Consider the following 22976-nt stretch of genomic DNA (forward strand, 5'->3'; position numbering starts at 1 on the left):
CTTCTGGTTGCCTCTCTTCCTCATCACTCACTCGACCCCCTAGGAAGAGGAGTGTGATATTTCAGTGGTGATACTTTTGAGAGTCTAACAGCCTTTGGATCACATGAACCAAGGGGCAGGACCCCTGACTGTAAAGGTAACACATACAGCCAACAGTCCCCTCTTTGTTAACCAATGTGTTATACAAAGCCAATAAAATATTAACTTTTCACATTAAATAAGTTAATTCTAAAGTTTAGTTGGAAAAACAAACAGGCAAAAGTAGTCGAGAAAATTCTGAAAAAGAATAATTACCAGATTTTTTCCAAACCAGAAATCAAAGCATATTATAAAGCTATAGTGATTAAAAGTGTATAGTGCTGATACATGAATAGACCAAGAGATCAATGAAAGAGAATTAAAAGTCCATAAATAGACCTAAGAGCATGTGGAAGTTTAGTATGTGATAAATTTAGTATAGCTTAAAGAACAGCATCTCAAATCCATGGAGAAAAGATACATTTTTCAATTAAAGGCTTTAGGACAACTAGATGGCTATCTAAAATAAAGTTGGATCCCATACCTCACAACTTCACCAGGAAAAATTCCGAGTGGTACAAAAATTTAAATGTAAAAAAGAATAGCATATGACAAGTGACATAAGAAACCATGGGAGAATTATTTAATAATCTCAGAGGGCAGCATATCTTTGCATTTATGACACACACGAAACACAGAAGTCACAACATTCCGCAGAAAAAATCAAAGACAAATGACAAAACTGGAAGGAAAAAATATTTGTAATAGGCACAATGCTAATTTTTCTAAATATATAAAGAATTCCTAAAAATCAACAAGGAACAAACCAATGGCCCAATTAAAAACTAGACAAATGATTTGCAGCAACATGGATGGACCTAGAGATTATCATACTAAGTGATGTAAGTCAGAAAGAGAAAGACAAATATATCACTTATATGTGAAATCTAAAAAAATGATACAAATGAACTGATCTACAAAACAGAAATCGACTCACAGACATAGAAAACAAACTTAAAGTTACCAAAGTGGCAAGTGGGGAGGGATAAATTAGGACCTGGGGATTAACAGATACACACTACTATATACAAAATAGATAAACAACAAGGACCTACTGTATATTCAATATCTTGTAATAACCTATAATGGAAAAGAATCTGAAAAAGAATGTGTATATATATATATATATTTATATATATATATATACACACACACATATGTATAAGTGGATCAATTTGCTGTACACCAGAAACTAACACAACATTATAAATCAACTATACGTCAATATAAGTAAATACATAAATAAATTTTAAAATAGGCAAATGATATGAACCAACTCTTCCCAGCACAGAAAAGACAGAAGTTTCGGGCTTCCCTGGTTGCGCAGTGGTTAAGAATCCGCCTGCCAATGCAGGGGACACGGGTTCGAGCCCTGGTCTGGGAAGATCCCACATGCCGTGGAGCAACTAAGCCCACGAGCCACAACTACTGAGCCCGTGTGCCACAACTACTGAAGCTTGCGCGCCTAGAGCCCGTGCTCCGCAACAAGAGAAGCCACCGCAATGAGAAACCCATGCACCACAACAAAGAGTAGCCCTGCTTGCTGCAACTAGAGAAAGCCCGTGTGCAGCAACAAAGACTCAACGCAGCCAAAAATAAAATAAATAAATAAATTTATAAAAAAAAAAAAAAGAAAAAAGAAAAGACAGAAGTTTCTTAAAACATCTGAAAAGGGGTTCAACGTCACTCACAATTGGAGAGACGTACTTTACAACTATCAGGGAGCGTCGTTTTGCACCCGGCCCGTTGGCAGACCTGAGACTTTGGTAGGAGACTGTGCTGGTGAGGTTGTGAGGAAAGAGGCCTGCTCCTACACTGCTGGTAGAAGTGGAAATTAGAACAGCCCCTGTGAAGGGCAGTCTGTGAATGCCCATATCCTTTGACACAGCCATTCCACTCCCAGGAATTTATAGAACAAAAGATGCTCCCGTATGTAAAATGACTTAGGTACACGGTCATTCATTGCGGCAATGTTTAAACACCAAAAAGCTGAAAACATCAACCGAATATTGGTTAAGTAAGTTATAATACACCCACCTAAAAGGCTACCACGCAGCTATAAAAGAAGAAAAGGATGACATTCGTTATGTGTGGATATAGATCATCTCCATGAGATATTGTTAAGGTAAAATCCAGGGCTTAAAAGTGCATAGACTGTGCTATCATCTTGTGTTACAAATCAAAAAAGGAACGCAAAAAAAAAAAAAAAAAAAAAAAGGAACGCACTGAATATACATATCTGCTGATGTTTACATAATCTCTCGCTTGAAGAAGTGCTAACTGTGTTTAGTTAAATAGCCAGAAAGAATGACCTCTGAATGTCTCAAACTCACTCAACATGGTGAGACCTTCGTGATGGTCAGGGCTATGCTCTCCACCCAAAGGTCAGGGGAGACCAATAGCTGAGGCGTGAACAGTACCCTCGGGGAGGCCCGAGCACTCCAACTACCGTGTCCTCCCCAGAATGGGGGGATCTTTTCAAACCATGCGGACACTTTTTTCTTAATTAATTGATACAAATCTGATACATTGATACATTCTCGTCAACAACATATTTACACTCGTTTTAAGATAAAAATAACGATTTATTTTTCCCCAAGGAAGATGCACCATATGGGGCTGAGGTCTCAGATACTCACAGATATATGGTGGTCTTCACCCAGTTTTGGCAGCAAGAGAGAATCACTTGGGATCCATGCTCACATCTTTAACTACCCAACATTTTATGCTTGATCTTTCCTCCTGACTTCCAAATAATAACAAAAATAACAGATTTTTTGCACGCCAGGCATTTTGATTAGATGCTCACGGCAATCCTAGGATGTGAAGATCATTATTATCCTCACTTTAAAAACACGGAAGCTGGACTTCCCTGGTGGCGCAGTGGTTAAGAATCCGTCTGCCAATGCAGGGCACACGGGTTCAAGCCCTGGTCCGGGAAGATCTCACAGGCTGCAGAGCAACTAAGCCTGTGCGCCACAACTACTGAGCCTGTGCTCTAGAGGCCACGAGCCACGACGACTGAGCCCGCGTGCCACAACTACTGAAGACCACGCGCCTAGATCCCGTGCTTCACAAGAGAAGCCGCCGCAATGAGAAGCCCGCGCACCGCAACGAAGAGTAGCCCCTGCTCACCGCAACTAGAGAAAGCCTGCGCGCAGCAGCGGAGACCCAACGCAGCCAAAAATAAAAAATTAAAATTAAAAAAAAAATAAAAACGCGGAAGCTGAGGCTCAGAGGGTTAAACGCTTGCACAGCATCACACAAGCTAAAAAGCAGAAAGGCTGAAGTTCCACCACAGATGGATCGGATGACAAAGTTATTTCTCTTTAACTGTATCAAGCAACTTTCAATTCTCTCTGCACTGTTATTTTTTGGGTTTTTTTTTTTTTAATTTATTTTTGGCTGTGTTGGGTCTTCATTGCAGTGCATAGGCTTCTCAATGTGATGGCTTCTCTTGTTGTGGAGCATGGGCTCTAGGCGCACGGGCTTCAGTAGTTGTGGCACGTGGGCTCAGTAGTTGTGGCTCACAGGCTCTAGAGCACAGGCTCAGTAGTTGTGGCGCACGGGCTTAGTTGCTCCGCAGCATGTGGGATCTTCCCGGAACAGGACTTGAACACGTGTCCCCTGCATTGGCAGGCGGATTTAACCACTGCGCCACGAGGGAAGCCCTGCACTGTTCCTTAATGCCTTCTTTATTTGGTTCTCTTTCTAGTGGTCCTCTATGACATGTTAAACCTTATACGCTCCTCTGGCTTCAATGTCTACAAATTCTAGTGGTTCTCAATCCGAGCTGCACATTGGACTCTCTCGGAGAGATATTAAAACATACCCACCAGAACTCACCCACAGATACTTTGTTTTCATTGGTCTGGGATGGGATCTAGGAATCAGTGTCTTCAACCCCTTCCTCCACTCCATGTGTGTTTTATTCAACTTTGCATCCCCAGTGCCTAGTAGGCACTCACTAAATATTTGTTAAATGAATGAATGAATAGATGATGAATGAATGAAAGAAGGAAGGAAGGAACGAACGAACGAACAAACTTCCGGGTAAGGTAGGAGCCAAAATTGTTTTTGACAATAAAGCAAGAGCAGTTCTGAAAGCCCTAGGCTAGGTCATAAATGCAGAGTCATTTTGATCTCCTTCTGGGGCGCTGGAGAAGGAGGAAGCTGCATCCCTGTAACCCGCTCCATTTCCACACAATGGAAAACTATAAATAGCAGCCCTGAATCACATGAGGGTTATGTAATATAAGGTTCACAGAACAGGCTGCCTTTATCACTCAGGCTTAAGTTGCACTGAAATGGAAACTCAGCTGATGCCCTATGTATTAGTTTCTCCAAAAGATGAAAGTCTCTGGCATTTGCCCAGACCATCTATTTCCATTGCCCAGGTTTGAGGCCGGTTGCCAGGGCCTGTCTTGATAAGGAATTCCTGCTGTCTTTCCAGATAACAAGTAGGCAATTTCAGCAGAAGAATTATTTTTATTTGCAAAGATAAGACCAGAATTTCCCCTGATCAAGTGAAAAGGCCGTGTATATCAGCTTTTCAGACACTTGGGAACACTGGATCATAGCCTCCAGTGAGAAGGTAGATATGCCACACTCGTGTGTACAGTTCCGGAGAGGTCACCCCTGCTTGTTCCCGTAGAGATTTGCCGATCATCTGAAATCCTTTGGTGAGACACTCGAATCCACTGTGCGCCATTTAGAATGGGTTTGTCATCCTCTATAAAATGATAAGGTGGGCTTCCCTGGTGGCACAGTGGTTGGGAGTCTGCCTGCCGATGCTGGGGACGCGGGTTCGTGCCCCGGTCCGGGAAGATCCCACATGCCGCGGAGCGGCTGGGCCCGTGAGCCATGGCCGCTGGGCCTGCGTGCCCGGAGCCTGTGCTTCGCAACGGGAGAGGCCACAACACTGAGAGACCCAAGTAGCGCAAAAAAAAAAAAAAAAAAAAAAAAAGATAAGGTACCTCGCCTGCCTAGGAAAGGGATCCCTGAGCTACTTCTGAATACACAATTGATTCTCACTGGTTAATAAAGGGGGACTTTGGAATAAATGTTTCCATGAGCCAAAGCGTAAGGATGTGGTGGCAGAGATGGGCACCCACATTCTCCTTTTCTTCTTCAACGCCCAACTAGCCCTCATTTCCCATCCTGGCTTGCAGTTAGGCATGGCCATGTGACCGTGTCTTAGACGATGGAATGTGACAAGTGAGGTGTGCCGTGTCCACACCTGGCCAGGCACATTGCTCCATGTTTTCATCCGCCTTCTGGATGGCTGGTGTGGAGACGCCTGCTAGGGCAATTCTGGAAGCCATGGGATGAAGATGCTAGAGCGTCGCCGGTCTGGGTCCCTGAACGACTGCCTATAGGAGAGTCATCCTGTCATCCTTTTCATTACCCAGTGCTCTCATCAGAGCAAGAAATACACTTCTTGGAAATTCCCTGGCGGTCCAGTGGTTAGGACTTGACGCCTCCACTGCAGGGGGCACAAGTTCAATCCCTGGTCGGGGAACTAAGATCCCACAAGCCACGCGGCGTAGCCAAAAAAAATAAAATAAAATAAAACTTCTCTTGTGTTTGTGCCATTTTACACTATAGGCAGTGAGCCTTCCCTACCTAATTATAGATGTCATGAACGTGTCATTACACTTTAGCATCAAGGACAGGAAGCCCTCATTTGCTTTGGAAGAAAAGATCCCCACAGAATGGCTTACTCAAAACAATTCTGCCAGACTGCCTTTGCCCCCACGTGGCCCTGGGAGTTGATAAGCTCAGAATTCTTGTCTGAAACCAGATGGGGATGTTTGCAGGGATCATCTGGCTTACCTCTAACGTGGATGAGCAATTTTTCCAAATTTCATCTCAAAACACAGACACTCCATGCAAGGACTTTAGCAAAGGCCTGAACTGGAAGAAAGGGATACTTCAAGTAAAATTCACATTGCACAACAGATGGGTCTCTGGAACAGTTGATCAAAATTGAAATTTTGATCAAACTGATCATATGTCAAGAAAATAAAAAAGAATTTTTTAAGACCTTTTTGCAATTCAAATAATCACATTCCCCACCTAAGTACTTTTTGAAATATCATAGACTAGTAATTCTTTTAGTGAAACAACCTCTATTTTTCAGAAGCTGTAATGATTTCCACGATATCACTGAAGCGAGAGCGGAGGTGGAGTGGAGAAAGAAGAAAATAGAACACTTAGATGAAAGTGAAAATAGTCCTCAGCCCAGAAATCCACTACGGTACAGCAGAAAGGATTCCTGGGCAAGAAAGTAGGCAAAGAGTGTTCGATGCCCAGACACTGGATAAGTGAGCAGAACTCGTTGGTGAAGTTGGTAGAATGCTCTAGAATTCCATTCCAGAGATAGAATGCTAATGATAGAGGATGCTTGCTTGGTATCCATTGCCAAACGTAAATGTCTGGCAATAGAAGAGAGGGGAACTCGGGCCCCAACCAATTCCCTTCCAACTCCAGATCAGGGGCAGGAGGGAAGGGGGTTGATAAAGCACGGTGCTTACTTGGGAAAAGAGGTGAAGACTCAGTCTGCAGAAGAGCTCCAACATCAAATAAACAGAAAGCGAGTTCTCCAAGTATAAGGGGAAAAAGTACGCTCTTAAGATTCAAGATCCTGGCAGGAAGGAAGGGATTACTGAGCTAAGAAGAAATCTATCCTTCCTCTGTGTAAGAGAGAAGGTCTGGCACAGACTGTAAGACCTCACTCAAACTCTACTGCTCTAGAAACTTTGTATAAGTCTCTCCTCAGCCATCAGGCCAAATCTGAACCCAGTGACTTTGGAAAGCTCCCCAGATGAGCCTTTCAGCAGGGTTTTATATACTGCTGAGAAAGAAGAGGCAGTGTAGCTGTGGCTGTAGAGCAGGGAAACCCAAATTCTTGACTGCCCCCCCATCGATAAAACACTATTGAGCACATGACATATGTGTAGTTATGGATTCAGAAAGTATATATGTGCACTACTGCATGTAACACTAACATATTGTACATTATGGAAAACACATTCCCAATAAAAGAAATGTTACAAGGATACATCAAAATATTTTCTTTTTGCACCCCATGTGGGCTGTCTTGTACATGTTGGACTCTACCACCTTCAATCTTGGTCCTGGAACAGAGCCCTTATCTTCACAGGGGTGACTATGGTATGAAAAAGAGAATAATGCCGCACTCAAGTCTGTTGCCCAAGTAACTAAAAGAGTCACGTGGAAATGGAACTCCTTAAGGAGCTAACTCAGGTTTCATTTCTAGGGCTAGCAGGGCGCCCTAGGACACCAAGGACATGCTGGGTCCTCAGTGATGCTTGTTGAATTCAAACATGATCGAGTAAATGACTGAACAATCGAACGAATGCATGACAAACATTTTTAAGCTACAGGAGAAACACAATATTTAAGGCGTAATTCTCACTTGTCAATGAAAAATTTCTATTGCTGGAGGAGTGCACATCTGCCTGGCCTACAGTCTGGAATTCCCAGGACCAGAAATCAGCTAAGGTTCTTTCCAATTTCTCATCAGGAGTTTTTCTTCGAAGGCCTTTGAGGTCTAGGTGGGTGCCACAGAGGCCAGAAGAAGACCAAGTAAGGCAACAGGGAGAAGTGATGGAAACTGGCTAAATGAAGGATGATGCATAGGGCCTGATGAGGGTGATCGTATTTGCCTCTGTTAGGCCAGGTGTTTTCTTCTCTGGGTGTCTAATGGTTTTGTGACTCGTCTCATCAGCTACATTGCAAACCTAAACAGGTCTGGGGACATAGGGTGTTTCTTCTTTCTTCCGTCCCCTCCATGGTCTGGTGGAATGAGAACTAGACTTGGAATCCAAACCTACAAGTCTCCTACCCAAGTAGCTAGATGGCCTTAGACAAGACACTTAACCTCTGTGATCCTCAGTTTCCTTATCCAGCCAATAAGAATAGTACTACCTCACTCAACGGGCTGTTCAAAAGAGCAAAGAAGACTTTTGCAAACTGTGGTACTGTATACAAATGTAAGGAATTACTACTATAATTAAAGTAGAGAATAAATACGTGTTGAAACGCCTTGAACTGAGTAGAGAGGTGATGCAATTCTTTACACTAGGCAAAAAATCAATATGTGCCTCTACTTAAGACTCCTTTTAAAAATAACACGTATAGAGAATATATATATACACATAGAAAAAAATTTAAATATACATATATATAGAGAGAGAGCAAACTAATGCATACATCAACACATCACATTATTGTCACCAATGAATTGGAAATATCGAACACTTGTGATTTTATGGTAAATAAACAAGCATTGATTAATGTTTTTCCATTTTACAGTTTAAAATCTATGTTAGGGCTTCCCTGGTGGCGCAGTGGTTGAGGGTCTGCCTGCCGATGCAGGGGACACGGGTTCGTGCCCCGGTCCGGGAAGATCCCACATGCCGCGGAGCGGCTGGGCCCGTGAGCCATGGCCGCTGAGCCTGCGCGTCCGGAGCCTGTGCTCCGCAACGGGAGAGGCCACAACAGTGAGAGGCCCGCGTACCGCAAAAAAAAAATTTAAAAAAAAAATATATATATATATGTTAATTGTATATGTGTTTTATTGGGACATGCTATATACCCATTATAAAGTATTGTATCCTAAACACCATAATGGTGATCACTGGAATCTTTCTGCTAGTAGAATTACTCTTACATTTTATTTTCTTCTTTGTGCTTTTCTCTATTTTCCAATTTTTCTTTAATAAACACATCACACAACTTTTTTTTTCTGATTCTGAAGTATTTAAAAAGAAAAAAAAATCACCCTTTTATACCTGACTTACATCTGTCTTGGACTGGTGGGTGACCACAGACTTTTGTAAGGAAATTTGCAAATGATAAGATAAGGAGGGAATTCCCTGGCGGTCCAGTGGTCAGGACACCACGCCTAATCTGTCTGTATATGCTGTTTTGGGGTAAAAACAGAGAGGTATAACAATATACATTCATATTTACTTGCATAAAGAAAATATCGGGGGGAAGGAGAGGTGGGAACCCAGATGACGAGGGCAAGAAAGAAGCAGGGCTTTGTGTACTTTTCGTTATACTGCTTGAATTTTTAAAATATCATGTGCAAGTAATAACCAGCCTAAAATGCACATGTTAGAAGAGCTCCTGACCTTTGTTCTGGGGAGTCAGGCCTCACAGTGCGTCTGTGCTACAGGCTGCCGTCCCCAGTGGAGAGATGGATGTGCGGGCCTGGGCGGCGTGCAGGCGCCAGGCTGGTCCTGGGCTGGCCCTCCTCAGCCTGCTGTGTAGTCGTGCTTAAGATTTATCTGCTTCCTGTGGCAGCGCGAGGCCCCGGCCGCACACTGCCTCTGTTCTCTGCTCCAGCCCAGCATGGCTCTTGGTTGCCAGTTGGTCACATTGAACGTAGCTGGCTATGTTTCAGGGACTCACCCTGTTCAATACACTTTCCACGCCAGGCTCAGTACAAATTAAAAAACAAACAAACAAAAAAAACACGTTCCCTTTATAGGCTTGCGTTCAGCTGAGTCTGAGATACAGTTGGGCTAGAAAAGCCTGGGAGGTGCCCCCAGTGCGGCCAGGCCCCCTCCATGCTCCCACGTAGGACGGATCTGCAGCAAATAGAGCCTCAGACTTCCTCCCGGGAGTCTATTTACTCTAATGGGAAATGCTGACATAGGGTTCCTGACTAGCCAACTGCAAGCTGCCTTCTGCACATGCTCTGTCGAGGGGATGTGGGTTGCAGAATTTTGCCAATACAGGTAGGCTGGTCACATCTGGTGGCCCTCATGTGATCAGCAATGTTCTGTAAAACTCAGGGAAACATGAAAACTTTGTGAAAACTACATTACAATTAGAAACGTCTGTCCACGAGAACATACTATTGAAAAAAATGGCAAGACGAGACAAGGAATGGGAGAAGGTATTTACCACACGTATAGCCAACAAAGAATTAGTATGTAGAACATAAGTAACTCCTATAAATCAGTAAGAACCAAACAATCAAAAAATAGGCAAACAAGCAGTACGCTCCGTGGTCCCACGGATCTCTCTTGCTGCAACGGCGTTTGGAGGCCACAGACCCAGGGACGCCCCTCGCTCCAGCCTCCGACTACCCTCCAACGTTTCTTCCAGTCGCAACCCTCAGAATCAGCAGTTCAGGATCCTTGGCCTCGGGACCCGCCAACACCCTTTTTTGAGCTTAACTCCTTGTTACGAACCAACCGTGAGCTCCCAAATTGGTCAGAATGATTCCACCGAGGTGGAGGCCATTGTCCACCGCCTGGTCAACCTGCATCTGCGGACCTCCTACACCTACCTCTCTCAGGGCTTCTATTTCCACCGCAAGGATGTGGCTCTGGAGGGCGTGGGCCACGTTTTCCGCAAATCAGCCAACGAGAAGCGGGAAGGCTCCCGGTGTCTCTTGAAAATGCAAAACCAGCGCAGTGGCTGCGCCCTCTTCCAGACGTGCAGAAGGCACCCCAAGATGAGTGGGGTAAAACCCAGGACGCTATGGAAGCCGCCATGCTCATGGAGAAGAACCTGAGCTAGGCCATTTTGGACCTGCGTGCCCTGGCTTCTGCCCACGCAGACTCCCACCTGTGTGACTTCCAGGAGAGCACACGTCCTAGATGAGCAGGTGAAACTTATCAAGAACATGGGCGACCACCTGACCAACTACCGCAGGCTGGCTGGCGCCAGGCTGGGCTGGGCGATTATCTCTTCGAAAGGCTCACCCTCAAGTACCACTAGGAGCCGACCAAAGCCCAGCGACCTTTGAGGAGCCCTCTGGTGTCAGGGCTTCTGCCTGAAGCCCTTCTCTGCAGCCAGTAGGCAGCTTTTTAACTACCCTGGAGCCCTCTCCCAAGCCCTGGACCAAGTGGAAACAATAAAGTTTTTTGCAGGAAAAAAAAAAGGCAAACAATTTTATACCTCTTAGGTAGTTAGAGGTGGAATGGCTCGGTCATACTTTGTGGTATATTTCCGTTTTTAAGGAACCAACAAAATTTTCTGAAAAATGGTTGCTAGTATGCAGAAATGCAATATATTTTTCATACTGATATTATATTCTGTAGTCTTGTAAAACTCATTTATTAGTTCTAGGTTTTTTTGTAGATTCCATAGGATTATCTATGTTGATGATCATGTTGTATGCAAATAAAGACAGTTTTATTTCTAAAGCCAAGCAAGCAATTTACCAAAGGAAAACCTGGATGGTCAATAATATATAGAAAGACCCTCAGTCTCAAGGAAAGAAAACTAAAACTTCAGTGAAATATTGTTTCGGACTAATTAGATTAGCAAAATTGTAAAAGTCTGACAATCTTATTTATTTATTTATGGCTGTGTTGGGTCTTCACTGCTGCGCGCGGACTTTCTCTAGTTGCAGTGAGCGGGGGTTACTCTTCGTTGCGGTGCGCTGGCTTCTCATTGCCGGTGGCTTCTCTTGTTTCAGAGCACGGGCTCTAGGCACGCAGGCTTCTGTAGTTGTGGCTCGCGGGCTCTAGAGCGCAGGCTTCAGTACAGTAGTTGTGGCACACAGGCTTAGTTGCTCTGTGGCATGTGGGATCTTCCCGGACCAGGGCTCGAACCCGTGTCCCCTGCATTGGCAGGCGGATTCTTAACCACTGTGTCACCAGGGAAGCCATGACAATTCTTAATATTGGTTATTAAAACAATGGGAACACATACACTGTTGCTAGAAGCGTTAGTAGGTGTACCCACTTTGGAGAGCAATTTGGAGTTGAAGATATGCACAACCTATATATTAGGATGTAACTGGAAAAGAAAATCCATTCCAGGTCTTGAAACAGAAGGAATTTAATCAAAGGAATGGTGACCTGTGGATTGAAAGAGCTGGGAAGTCAAACAGCAAACAGTGAGGCAACCAGGGACCAGCCATTTCAGGAACTCACTCCCATCTCAGTCTATTGAGACAAAAGACTGAGGCTACAGAAGACCAGGAGTTAGTTGGGGTCTCTGGGCAGAAGCTAGAACCAGGGTGGACCTGTGGGATGGGAGCCGGAGGTGCAGAAGCGACATCATCTGAGCAAGAGGCAGATATGTACTCTGACTTCTCTCTCCCGCCAGCGCCTCCCATTGGCTAAGCCCAGAAGCAAGCCAGGGGACACGGGAATCTGGGAAATGCAACCTATGGGGGTCAGGTCCCTGAGATACAGAACAGAGCAGGGGAAGGACACGGAATGGGTCTGTAACCCCTACAAAAAAAGCCCTTGCACACTAGCAGATGGAGACATATATAATAAAACTTATAGCAGCGCTGTTCATAACACCAAAACAGGAGAAACAAGTGTCTATTAATAGAAGAGATGAATAAATTATAGTAGAGTCATACAATGGAATGCTGTAGTAAAAGCAAATGAAATATAGCTACATTTATCAACATGGATGAATCTCACAAAGCCAAACAAAATAAATAAATGTCAGAATCTTTAATATTTATGTAAGGCATAAAAGCATGCAATATGATGATGATGATTAAGATAGATATGTTGTAAAAGTATAAAGAAAAGTTGAAAAAGTGTAAGGAAATACATCTTTTTGAAAAAGAAAGGGAGATGTGGACAGAAAGAGATATGCTGTGGGTTTCACATGTAATAATAATGACACTGGGTAATGGGTACACGGGGCCGCTGTGTATTGCCATTGACAGTTACCTTGACTTTACAAAGGGGCCTGGAGGAGCGTGAGTCTGAGTGGCTGTTCTACATGGCAGGAAGAGACTCCACTAGCTTTGATTGGAGGCAGAGCTTGATGCCATTTGGCGAATGCAGACTGGCCCCAGAAACCCCTTCCAGCTCTCTCCCCTTGGACCCAATCCAATTAGGCAAACAACCCTCGACCCCGCGAGCTCTAGCCATGCGCTTTGGTCCCATCCCAGCGGCACCCTCCTGACTGTCCTGCAGATATCGTGGGTAGGAGCTACACTCCCGGTAAGTCTTCAGTGTTAGCTTCTCAGCCCCTCCGGCGGGCACTGGTTCTGTGTCTCACCATGGCAGGAAACACGTGTCAGAGCTCTTCAAGGGTCCCTCTTCAAGGGTCCCTGTGAACCGTCCCCGCCACTAGACTTGGGTTAGTTAGACGGTAGCATTCCCAAGCATAGCCCAGCTCTCCAAAGATCACCATCCCCCAAATCTCTCTTCTCTACTCTAAGCTTTTTCACTTTGTTTTGTTTTGCTTTTTTGGCTAAAGGATCTAAGCAGGGCCAGCTTCACAGGCATGTGACCTGTGCAGTCACAGGGGCCTCCACACTTGGAAGGGCCTCGGGCCTGGTTTAACGCTCTGTTGTTGCCGTCTGGAATTTAATACTTTCACTTTGCCCCGGGCCCTGGAAAGGCTGTACCTTTATCCTGGGCCCAAGACTTGTGGGACAGGTTCTTAGAGCCATTTCCTTGTAAGTCTGCGTATCAGGTATGGAATTCTGATAACTGCTCTGACAGCTACCTTACTGGTCAAAAGAGGCAGGAACATCCCATTACATTTATTTACTTGCTTATAATCTGTGTTCCCAACAAGGAGTTGTAAAGTCCATGACGACAAGACGAGTTGAACACTGTCCTCACGACCTAGTTATTTGGCTAATAAAACGTTTTCAATAAATACTCATTGGAAGAACAAACATTTACAGAATCATTAAACCTGTGCTTGTCCCAGAATTGTTTCCGAACAATAGTTTATATGAAAATCATATACCAGATTTTAGACAGAGGATATATCCTTGAAGAATGTGCATAACTCAATACTGATTTTTCCACAGAAGTTAATGGGAGATGCTTCCTCAAAATCCACAACTATTGTACATTTTTGCTTTCATGCTGCTTTTTATTTTCTCAAGATTATCACTAACATTTTACAGGGTCCTCGCTCTAAAATGTGCCACGGGAACTGTTTGTTTGGCCTTCATGACATTAAAGCCAATCTGAAGTTCATTCCAAAATGCCAAATTTTCAGCTCTAGCATTGTCACCCCCATTTAATGAGTGCTCAGGTGAGATTGCCTCAGAAGGTAAAAATACTTCAAATTATAAAACAGTCGATGTGAAAATAAGGAGAGTCAGGACTTTCCTGGCAGTCCAGTGGTTAAGACTCTGCGCTTCCAAGGCAGGTGGCGCGGGTTCGATCCCTGGTCGGGGAACTGGGATCCCACATGCCCAGTGGTGTGGCCAAAAAAAAAAGAAAAGGAAGTAAGGAGATTTATCATCACAGGCACCTGCATGAGCTCTAATTCAGGGAAGCCACAGCCTGGCTGACACAATGCTGACAAAGGGCTGCAGGTATGTTTTCTGTCAAAGTGCCAGTCGGCAATGGCATACACCAGTTTTACAGTCCTCTTGGCTTGCCAAACTTCAAACGAACTTTCAAACACTGGTGGTATTTCCATTATTTCAGACTCTATACGTGATCTGACACATACACTTATACTGACATTTGCATAATTAAATCCACACAAATGCCACCATACTGTGTGTCACTAGGTCACCTGTGTTTCAATGTGTCCATAAACACACCGCTTTACACTAAACAGAAGAACTAGTGGAGGGTGAGGCAGCACAGCAGCAGCGGCTCTGCAGCACCAGATGACCTGAAGTGGTTTGGGCAGCAAAATCAAACACAGGGATACTTCTTAAATGTAATTTGCTCCACATGGCAAATGATGGAAGAAGTGAAATATCTGACTAATACCTAATATTTAATTCCTAGACAAAACATTTCAGTGCAAATAGGGAAGTGATTTACTCTGATCCAAGTCAAAGGTAGCTGGATAATTAGTTTTCTTTAAACAACATTCAGCTTTGCTGACATCTCATTTTCCAAAAGCAGCTGTTAGCCAAATATAGTATTGTTTATTCACTCCCTGGAAGGCTGTTTTTAAAAAGAGCTTCTTCTGGTAAAAATATTGCATCACATAATTGGAGATAACAGGAAAAGTAGGAGTTGATGTTTGTATTTAAATAAACATCTGCTCAAAAGTCCAGTTTTCTGTTTGTGAATAACTGCTTTATTTTGTACCATCAGGCACACTGAATGATTGCTGTTTATTCCTTGCTTTTTCAGCCATGCTAGGAAATATTCCAAACATGGAAACACATGAGATATTTCTCTTGAAAAGGGATAAAAGAGATAAAGCTGAGTTCTTTGCCTTTTCCTTTATTATACATACGCCAGCTATTCCAGTGCCAGAGACCATATGAATATGTAATATTAACATCACAATGTTTATTACATGATACATACTTAAATTGCAGTTGGACAGTTTCTTTTTTCGGTTTTTTTTTTAGAATGTGACTATTTACAAATACCTGTAACATCTGAGTTAAACCCCCCATTACCCTCTGAAGGGAAGTAGAGAATGAAAATCGCTATTACTCGTGCAAAGAACACGCTCAGTACCTCTCACTGACAATGTGCTTGGCTTGCACGTGCTACTTGCATTGTTGGCTATTTCACTTTTAATTTCTAGCAACTGAAAATCTACGCAACGTTCTCTGATCTGACTTCTATTTTCTCCTCACTGATTACTTGGGTTCTCTCCTGTCTGCACATTTTATCCTTAAAATACATAATTTCTTTCTTGAAGCCATTATTGACTCCCAGCTTCACTGTCAGAGGCAATCTAAAACAGAGTAGAAGTCTCTTTAAATTGGAAGTCAGAAAACCTAGGTTCTGTTTCTCACTCTGTTGCTGAAATCTGTAGGTTCCTCCTTGGGAAAATAAGGATTGAACCGAACAATGTCCAAGATCCCATTCAATTCAAAATTTTATTTCACTAACTTGGAAATGAGATTTGTTGCAAGTGGGTGGGTCACAGAGTGCCAAAATCTGGGGGGAGGGAGGTGAGATGTTGGCTCTTTAAGGTTATCCAAGCCGCTAGAACCTTCTGTTGGCATGGGTAACTAAGAGCTCTGAACATATAAATAACATTGCATTTGTCATCCAGTCCATGTGGCTTCAGATTGATGTTGACTGGTCTAAAATGTTTTGTGCCCACGGGGGAAATTGCAATCTTTCTATGTTCTGAACCATTTTCCATTAGTGCCTATGCATGAGAAGCAATTCAAACAAGAAGCCAAAAAGCATTTCTAAAACTATGTTCAAATTCTAGCAAGAAGATTTAAGATGGAGCAAATGTTCTGCTGCCCACTTGGATCTTTGAAGCAGTGAATGCAGTTCATGAAGAATAGATTTGTATTTTCTTGCACATAAATATGTCTGTCATGATACCAGAACCAGAGACAAATGGCTATGGTCGGTTGGGAAATGTATCTTTTCTGTCCATATTATAAAGTATGTTTTATGGTATAATTATTCTTGAGGTTTTATAGTTAAGGGCATTTTTATAGTATAGGAAGCTTCTGGCTATTGAAATAGCATAGGCCACTTAATTACTACAAAGCTCTTTACAAATACAAAAAACTACTAATACTCATTAGGAAACAAATTCTCCCCAAACATTCTGCTTTTGTCATTGCATTATTTCCTTAGCAGAAAAGTAGAGCATGGTTTTGAAATCCTATCTCAAGGAAAGGCATGACTGCCCATAGAAATAAATGCTGCAGATTTTTACTCCTGACTGGTAAAGAGTAGGTACACGTATGTAAGCATTCCTCAAAAGTTTGTAGGTTCTCTGAAAGGTCAATAGGAATACATCTATATCAGTACCATTCTACACAACCAATACTAGAAACAATGAAAACAATGATTATGAGAAATAAAGTGCTTTTAAAGGAAGATATTTATGTAAGGATTTATAACTATGAGGGTGCTTAAAATTCGGGGTTCCTTTAGGATTATTCATCCAAGTGTTATCTTGGTATTGACAGCTGTGGCTCTTGGGGGTTGAAATGACAGAACCCCAACTCAAACAAGATTAAGCAAAAAAGAATAAACAACCCACAACTCCTACCCCTACAAGGGATAGTGGGTAGCTCCAAATGTTAAGGCAGCACCGCCGGAACCAGGGACATCAAACTCCTGAGAATCTTTCTCTATTCACCACTTTCTTGGCTCAGCCAGTTCGGCAGAATGGGGGAGATGCCTCAGGCTTCCAGCCATGTCATCCCAGCTTAGCACTATCAGCAGAAAGACGACTTCATTCTCTCGAGGTTTCTACAGCAAAAAGGACCCTCATGGGCCTTGCTTAGATCGTTTGCCCACCCCTGGACCAATTACTGCTGCTGGGTTATGGTTTACTTGTTCGTTTGTTTATAAAGGTCGGGTCACGGTTTACTGCACTGATCCAATCTGGGTCATCCGTATGAAAAAGGAGCCGGAATTAAGCAGCGCAAGAGGGCCACGTGCAACGTGATAAAAGGAGACAGTGCTGCCTAAAATGGGATAGCAAATGAACTGGACTGGAAGCGATCCTCACCTTGGTCCTTTCAGCCTTGAGGTAGAGGTCTCAGGAGCTTCGGCGCTAATGAGGGGCTTGCAGGCCTGTGAGGGCTGGTTTGCACAACCCTGAGCTGGGTGCTCCTTGGCATCTGGGCTGCGCTGGCTTTAGCATTTGCCTGCCTTCTTCAGGTTCTTTCTTCTTAAGCTTTAGAAACTAAACACATGTTCACTTTATCGGTTTATTGTGGGAAACAACATGATGCCATGGAAAGAGAACAATGTGAAGCCAGAAAGCCCCCAGATCCTCGCTCCAGCGTTTACTAGCATCGAGACCTTTGGCAAATTATTTATGCTCAACGAATCTTAGTTTCACCATCTCTGTAAGGTACAGTTGCCCACTCCCTTACAAGGTTGCTGGGAAAGACAGGGAATGTGTGTAAAGCACAGTGGCTGCTCACTATAGATGTTCAGTTGTTATTGAAGGGGAGGTGCCATAACCTTTGAGCAACCTTAAAGGGCTGGGATCGTGTCTAGTGCTTGAGGTTCTAGACCAAAGGCTGTGAGGATGAAAGAACAAGACATGGCCCCAGCCCTCACTGGACTTAGAATTTAGTAAGGGAGAAAGTAAAAGTGCCAGAAGAGGTAATATAAGAAAAAAGTGCTGACACTTCAAAGGAGAAAGGAATTACCGTGTGCCAGGAACTTTACCCATATTCCCCATCTAGGGCACCTTGTGTTGCCATTTAACAGATTTAAGCACCAATTACTGTGGCAGAAAAATAGCTCTAACTGCCCAACTTTTGTAAGGTATTGAAAAAAGAACATTTAGGGCATTCTGACAAGACATGTACTATATAATACATGCAAGATGCCTGGCAGCCCTATCTACATCCCTCACAACAATCCTACAGTCCTACCTATGTATTTATATAAATAAATCCCATTTATTACCTCCATTGTGCAATTGAGGAAATAGATTCAGAGATGTTGAGTGACTTATCCGAGGCTACAGACAGAATTGGCAGAACTGGGAACCAAGTTCCAATATGGCTCTAAAACTGGAATCTTCACATTACACCGTTCACTTTTCTCAATTCTCAATGACAATGGAAGATTTAGGTTCGAATTCCAGTTCAACCTCGAAATGTATGCCTGGCTCTAGGCCAGTTTCTCCTTCTGCACTTCTGTTTCCTCTACAAATAAGCTGACCAAATAGCTAGGTTTCTGTTCAGTTCTCTAGAGTTCTGAGAACCACCCAGGCAGTGATTCTCAAAGTGTGGTCCCTGGGCCACCAGCAACATCACCTGGGAACTTGTTAAGAAAGTATATTCGTGGCTACGCAGGATGTACTGAATCACATGCTGGGGATGGTCCAGAAATCTCTTAACAAGCTCTCCAGGAGACCCTAATTCAGCATTCTCAGGAATGCTGGTATTGTGATAACTTCTTTCCTCCTCAACAAGTCTATGACTCTCAATGCATCTCTTCTTAAGCTTTTAAGGCATCTTAGAAACTTGATATTTACATGACAGCATGGGACTAAAAACGTCTAGTCTTGCTTCCAAATACTTCATTAAACTTCACTCCTTTCTCCAAAGGGTCTAAAGTTACAATCCTTGTCAGTACCATTAATATCCCACCTGAGCCTTCTACTAGATGCTATTTTTAGGTCGGAAGTACCTCCCTCTTCAGGGACTTTCACCCTTGATCCCTCCATCCCTCGCTTTCCCTTTAATCACTCAATACTCTATCCATCTTGTCCCAGACTTATTTAAACAATGCCCACTACTCTCTTAACTCCATAGCCCACAAACACCTCTAATTGTCTCTACTCTGTCCGCAAAATGTAAAATGATCCTAGGGTCCTATGGAACCTCACCGACTTCAGTTTGAATATGGCAACATTTAAAAGGCGTGGAACTGAAGTTGACCTATTATGAACTACAGTTTGCTAAAGGCACTAAAGTGGAAGTGTATTCCACCTCGTAGAACTTTCAAGTCTCCTTAAGTACTTTAAAAATTACTTTTTACTAATTAAAAATTATTTTAGTATGTTAATCCGAGTCCCCAAAAGACCTTTTATTAACTCTAAAACACTATCATTTTTTTTCAAACATTTAATTCACATACGCCATGTCCACACATAAATTAGTAAGATTTTACTACAAATTACGTATTAACTTCTTTGCACCATTACTGCCTATATATTTTAACTTTAACAGCAACAACAAAAAAAACCCTTCTCTAAAGCCTACGGACATTGAGAGGTAGAGCAATTGTCATAGTATGTGGAAGTCTTCTATTGGTGATGAAATATACAAGCCCCTCTCCTCACTAAAGAGTACAGCCTGAAACAGAAATAGAACAAGTTAAATATAATGCAAGGTGACATGAAGTTTTGAGACAACTAAAACTGAATGTCGGTCCAAAGTTGTTAAACTCACCACCAACTGGTGATAACTGGCTACGTCAGAATCACCCTGGGGAAATTTTGAAAAGAGACAAATTTTCAATTTCAGAATTGTTCAGGGTGGGACCAGCATTAGTCTCAGGTGTTTCTAGCACACAACAAATATAAGAACTATTGGCTCAGAGAAAAGATCCACTTTAAAATTAATCAGAAGCACCATGGCACAAGCCAATGTAAAAATATGCACGAGATGAGGACCCAATTCAGTAGCTCTTCACCCAGTCACTGAAGCTGACATAAACACTTCACATGGGACTACACAGATAGCTGGAGCAGGACAGAAGGGTGGTCACTCATTACAGCAACTGTTGGCAGTGTTCTACCGTCTCATTTCCCTGGTCCACTAAGTAGGTTCTCAATTGATGAATTACTGACTTTTCAAACAATTAGACTGCATGGAACAATAGTAGTGAGGATGCATGCTGCTTCTACCAAGTCCACAAGGCCCCAAACATTGGTGACATCAGTGCATCTATATATTATTGAAACAAAAACACCAAGAAATAATTATATAAGATACACCGGTAGTTTCAGCGTGGGGGGAGGGTATCATTGATTAATGCTGATCCTGAACCGCTAAAGGGCTGCAATGCACAATTTGAAAAGTAGACTCACTTCAATACTTCACTTCATAGGTAAGAAAACACAATTCTGCAGATACACCACGTCACCATCTCAATTCAATCTTTGGTGTGACCTCTCATTTAACAAATTCCCGCCATGAAATCTCTCCACAGTATGACCTCAAATGACTTCCAAGCTCTGCATTCCCTTACTGCAGGCGGGCTTCCACCAAAGCACCTAGGACAAGGCCACCAAAACTCCCAACTTATAAGCCCTGTTGCCAAAGAAAGTGACCCATCCTTTCTCCTCAAGTGCAAAAATTCTAAGACAACAAGATTAGGTAGATCACCCATTACATGTTCAATCAACTGGATCAGTCACACAAGAATGCCCATTCTAGCCATAGGTAACCAGGAGGAAAAATAGAGTCTATGGGCAGACAATGGATAGATGTACACTAAAAATGATAAAACTATTTTCAGAGACATTTCTCTAGGCTATAACAAATAAATTAGCCTGCTTACAGGTAAAAATCACAACGAGCAGCATTATTAATTAAACAATTCCCAAAGCTAGTGATTTTAGCTAAATAATTTTACATTAGAACCTTCTAAGAAGGCTGCTAATAAACTAGAAGAAGGCTGCTAATAAACTAAACTATGTCAAAATTTACAGACCGAGTTTTAAAGTCAGGCTTGAAAGCCAAGATAAGCCACTACTCCTTTGTATAGTTATTACCTCTGACCAAGGCACAAGAATTCACTCAGACAAATAACTTTCATAACCTACCTAAAAATAGGATAGCCCATAAATTTTCTAAACTGTTCTTCCCTGCTGTGGACAGCCCTTAATCTCTGACTGTAAAACTTAGCAAACTTTGGCATACGCTAATGTTAGTTTTATAAGTTACTAAAAACCTCTCTAAATTAAGCATCAGTTCTCAAATCTGGATAGTTTTCTCATCTGAATGCCTAAACATTTAGGTCACAAATTGAAATACCAGTAGAAAAATATTCATCTTTGGGCAGGTTGTAGAGTTACCACATGGCAAGAAACTGACAAGAAAATTTAAACATTCAGAGCATAAAAATACTTCAAAGCATTATGAATTTTCAACTTAGCACACTTTCGTAAAGTTTAGTATTTCCAACTACAGGAAAAGCAGACTGCTATAGGATTTTAGATGATTTAAGCTAACTCAAATTTTTCCCAATTCCTGACATCAGTACTAGATTTATATAGTTTTATTATAGTAACAAATAGTTGTTACGGTGGGATCTACAAACATATACAGAATTATTATATTTAAATTCATATAGAACAGTATTTACATTTTTAAGTTACACTTTTGAAATCAGAAGATGAGGCACAGCTTAAATTTTACAACAAAGAAAAGAAAAATACACAACACAAAAACAGTTAACAGTAAAAATACAGCTATCTGTTCTCGACACAACACATGGAAACTCTGTCAGAAAGCTACATCTTCTTAATCTGATTGTCCAAATCATTAAAGTATGGATGATTCAGTGCCATTTTGCCAGAAATTCGTTTGGCAGGATCATAGACTAACATTTTCTGTGGGAGGAAAAAGATTTTTTAAAAGGTTAAGAAATAAACCATTTAAAAAAATCTCCAAAAAGCCTTACTTTTCTACCAATAAGCCCTAAGCTAATAATTTTAATGAAAAACTACTAAATGAACATTTCTGTTAGTTTAATACCAAAGCACATAAATGTCTTACTTCACCCCCTAGCTCTAAATAATCTATTCCTTAAATCACAGATATCTCGATAACCTCTTTTTGCTATAAATTATGGTTTAAGACACAAGCATTCAGATAGTTTTAAAACCAAGGCATAAATTGAAGAAAGATTATCTAGTTAATTATATTTACTTTGAGAATTAAATGGCCCTCTGAGTTATTTACAGCATTGCTGAAGTGGTGGCAATTAACTATAGAGGTTTCTAATGTAGCTTCCAGCAAGTTCCAAATAAAAACAAAACCAATGTGTTATAAACATAGTTTAAATGAGTCACTAAATGAATTATGGTCAGACAACCTAGTACTAAAGTCTATTTACACATTAACAGAAAAGGCTGAATAAAGTTAAAATTTATCTTAAAGAAATATTATTAATCTTAAAGAAAACTAAATCAATAAGCAGACCCAGAGATACTTTTACTATCTAGTTACCATTTGAGCTCTTATTATATAGCTAGCACTCTATTAAGTGCTTTGTACGTTTCATGTTACTTAATCCTCACAAAAAAAGGTAGGAATTAGTCCCACTTTACAAATAAGAACTTTGAGGCTCAAAGAGGTTAAGGAACCTGCCCAAGTTCATAGAGTTTAGGAGTGATAAAGCTGAAATTTGAAACCAAGACTGACTTAGGATTTACAGCAGTGATTGTCAACTGGGTGAGACTTTGCCCCTCAGGGGACATTGGGCAATGTGTGGAGACATCTGGGGTTGTACAACTGGGAGGAATGTGTTAAT

General features: G+C 42.0%; 1 protein-coding gene across 3 annotated transcripts in view; it reads right to left on the reverse strand.

The window, feature by feature from the left end:
• CDK1 (cyclin dependent kinase 1) overlaps positions 1-22976 on the reverse strand; it is a 53210-nt gene that overhangs the window by 18256 nt on the left and 11978 nt on the right. Inside the window, exon 7 of one of the 3 annotated variants that reach the window (XM_073793565.1) lies at positions 16886-17655. The exons of 1 other annotated variant lie outside the window; for it this stretch is intronic. In XM_073793565.1, the coding sequence (XP_073649666.1) occupies positions 17524-17655 (132 nt within the window). In that variant the 3' untranslated portion in view covers positions 16886-17523. One more of the 3 variants, XM_004323921.4, reaches the window with a different exon arrangement.

Source organism: Tursiops truncatus, chromosome 16 (genome assembly GCF_011762595.2).
Source record: "Tursiops truncatus isolate mTurTru1 chromosome 16, mTurTru1.mat.Y, whole genome shotgun sequence".
Lineage (NCBI taxonomy): Eukaryota > Metazoa > Chordata > Mammalia > Artiodactyla > Delphinidae > Tursiops > Tursiops truncatus.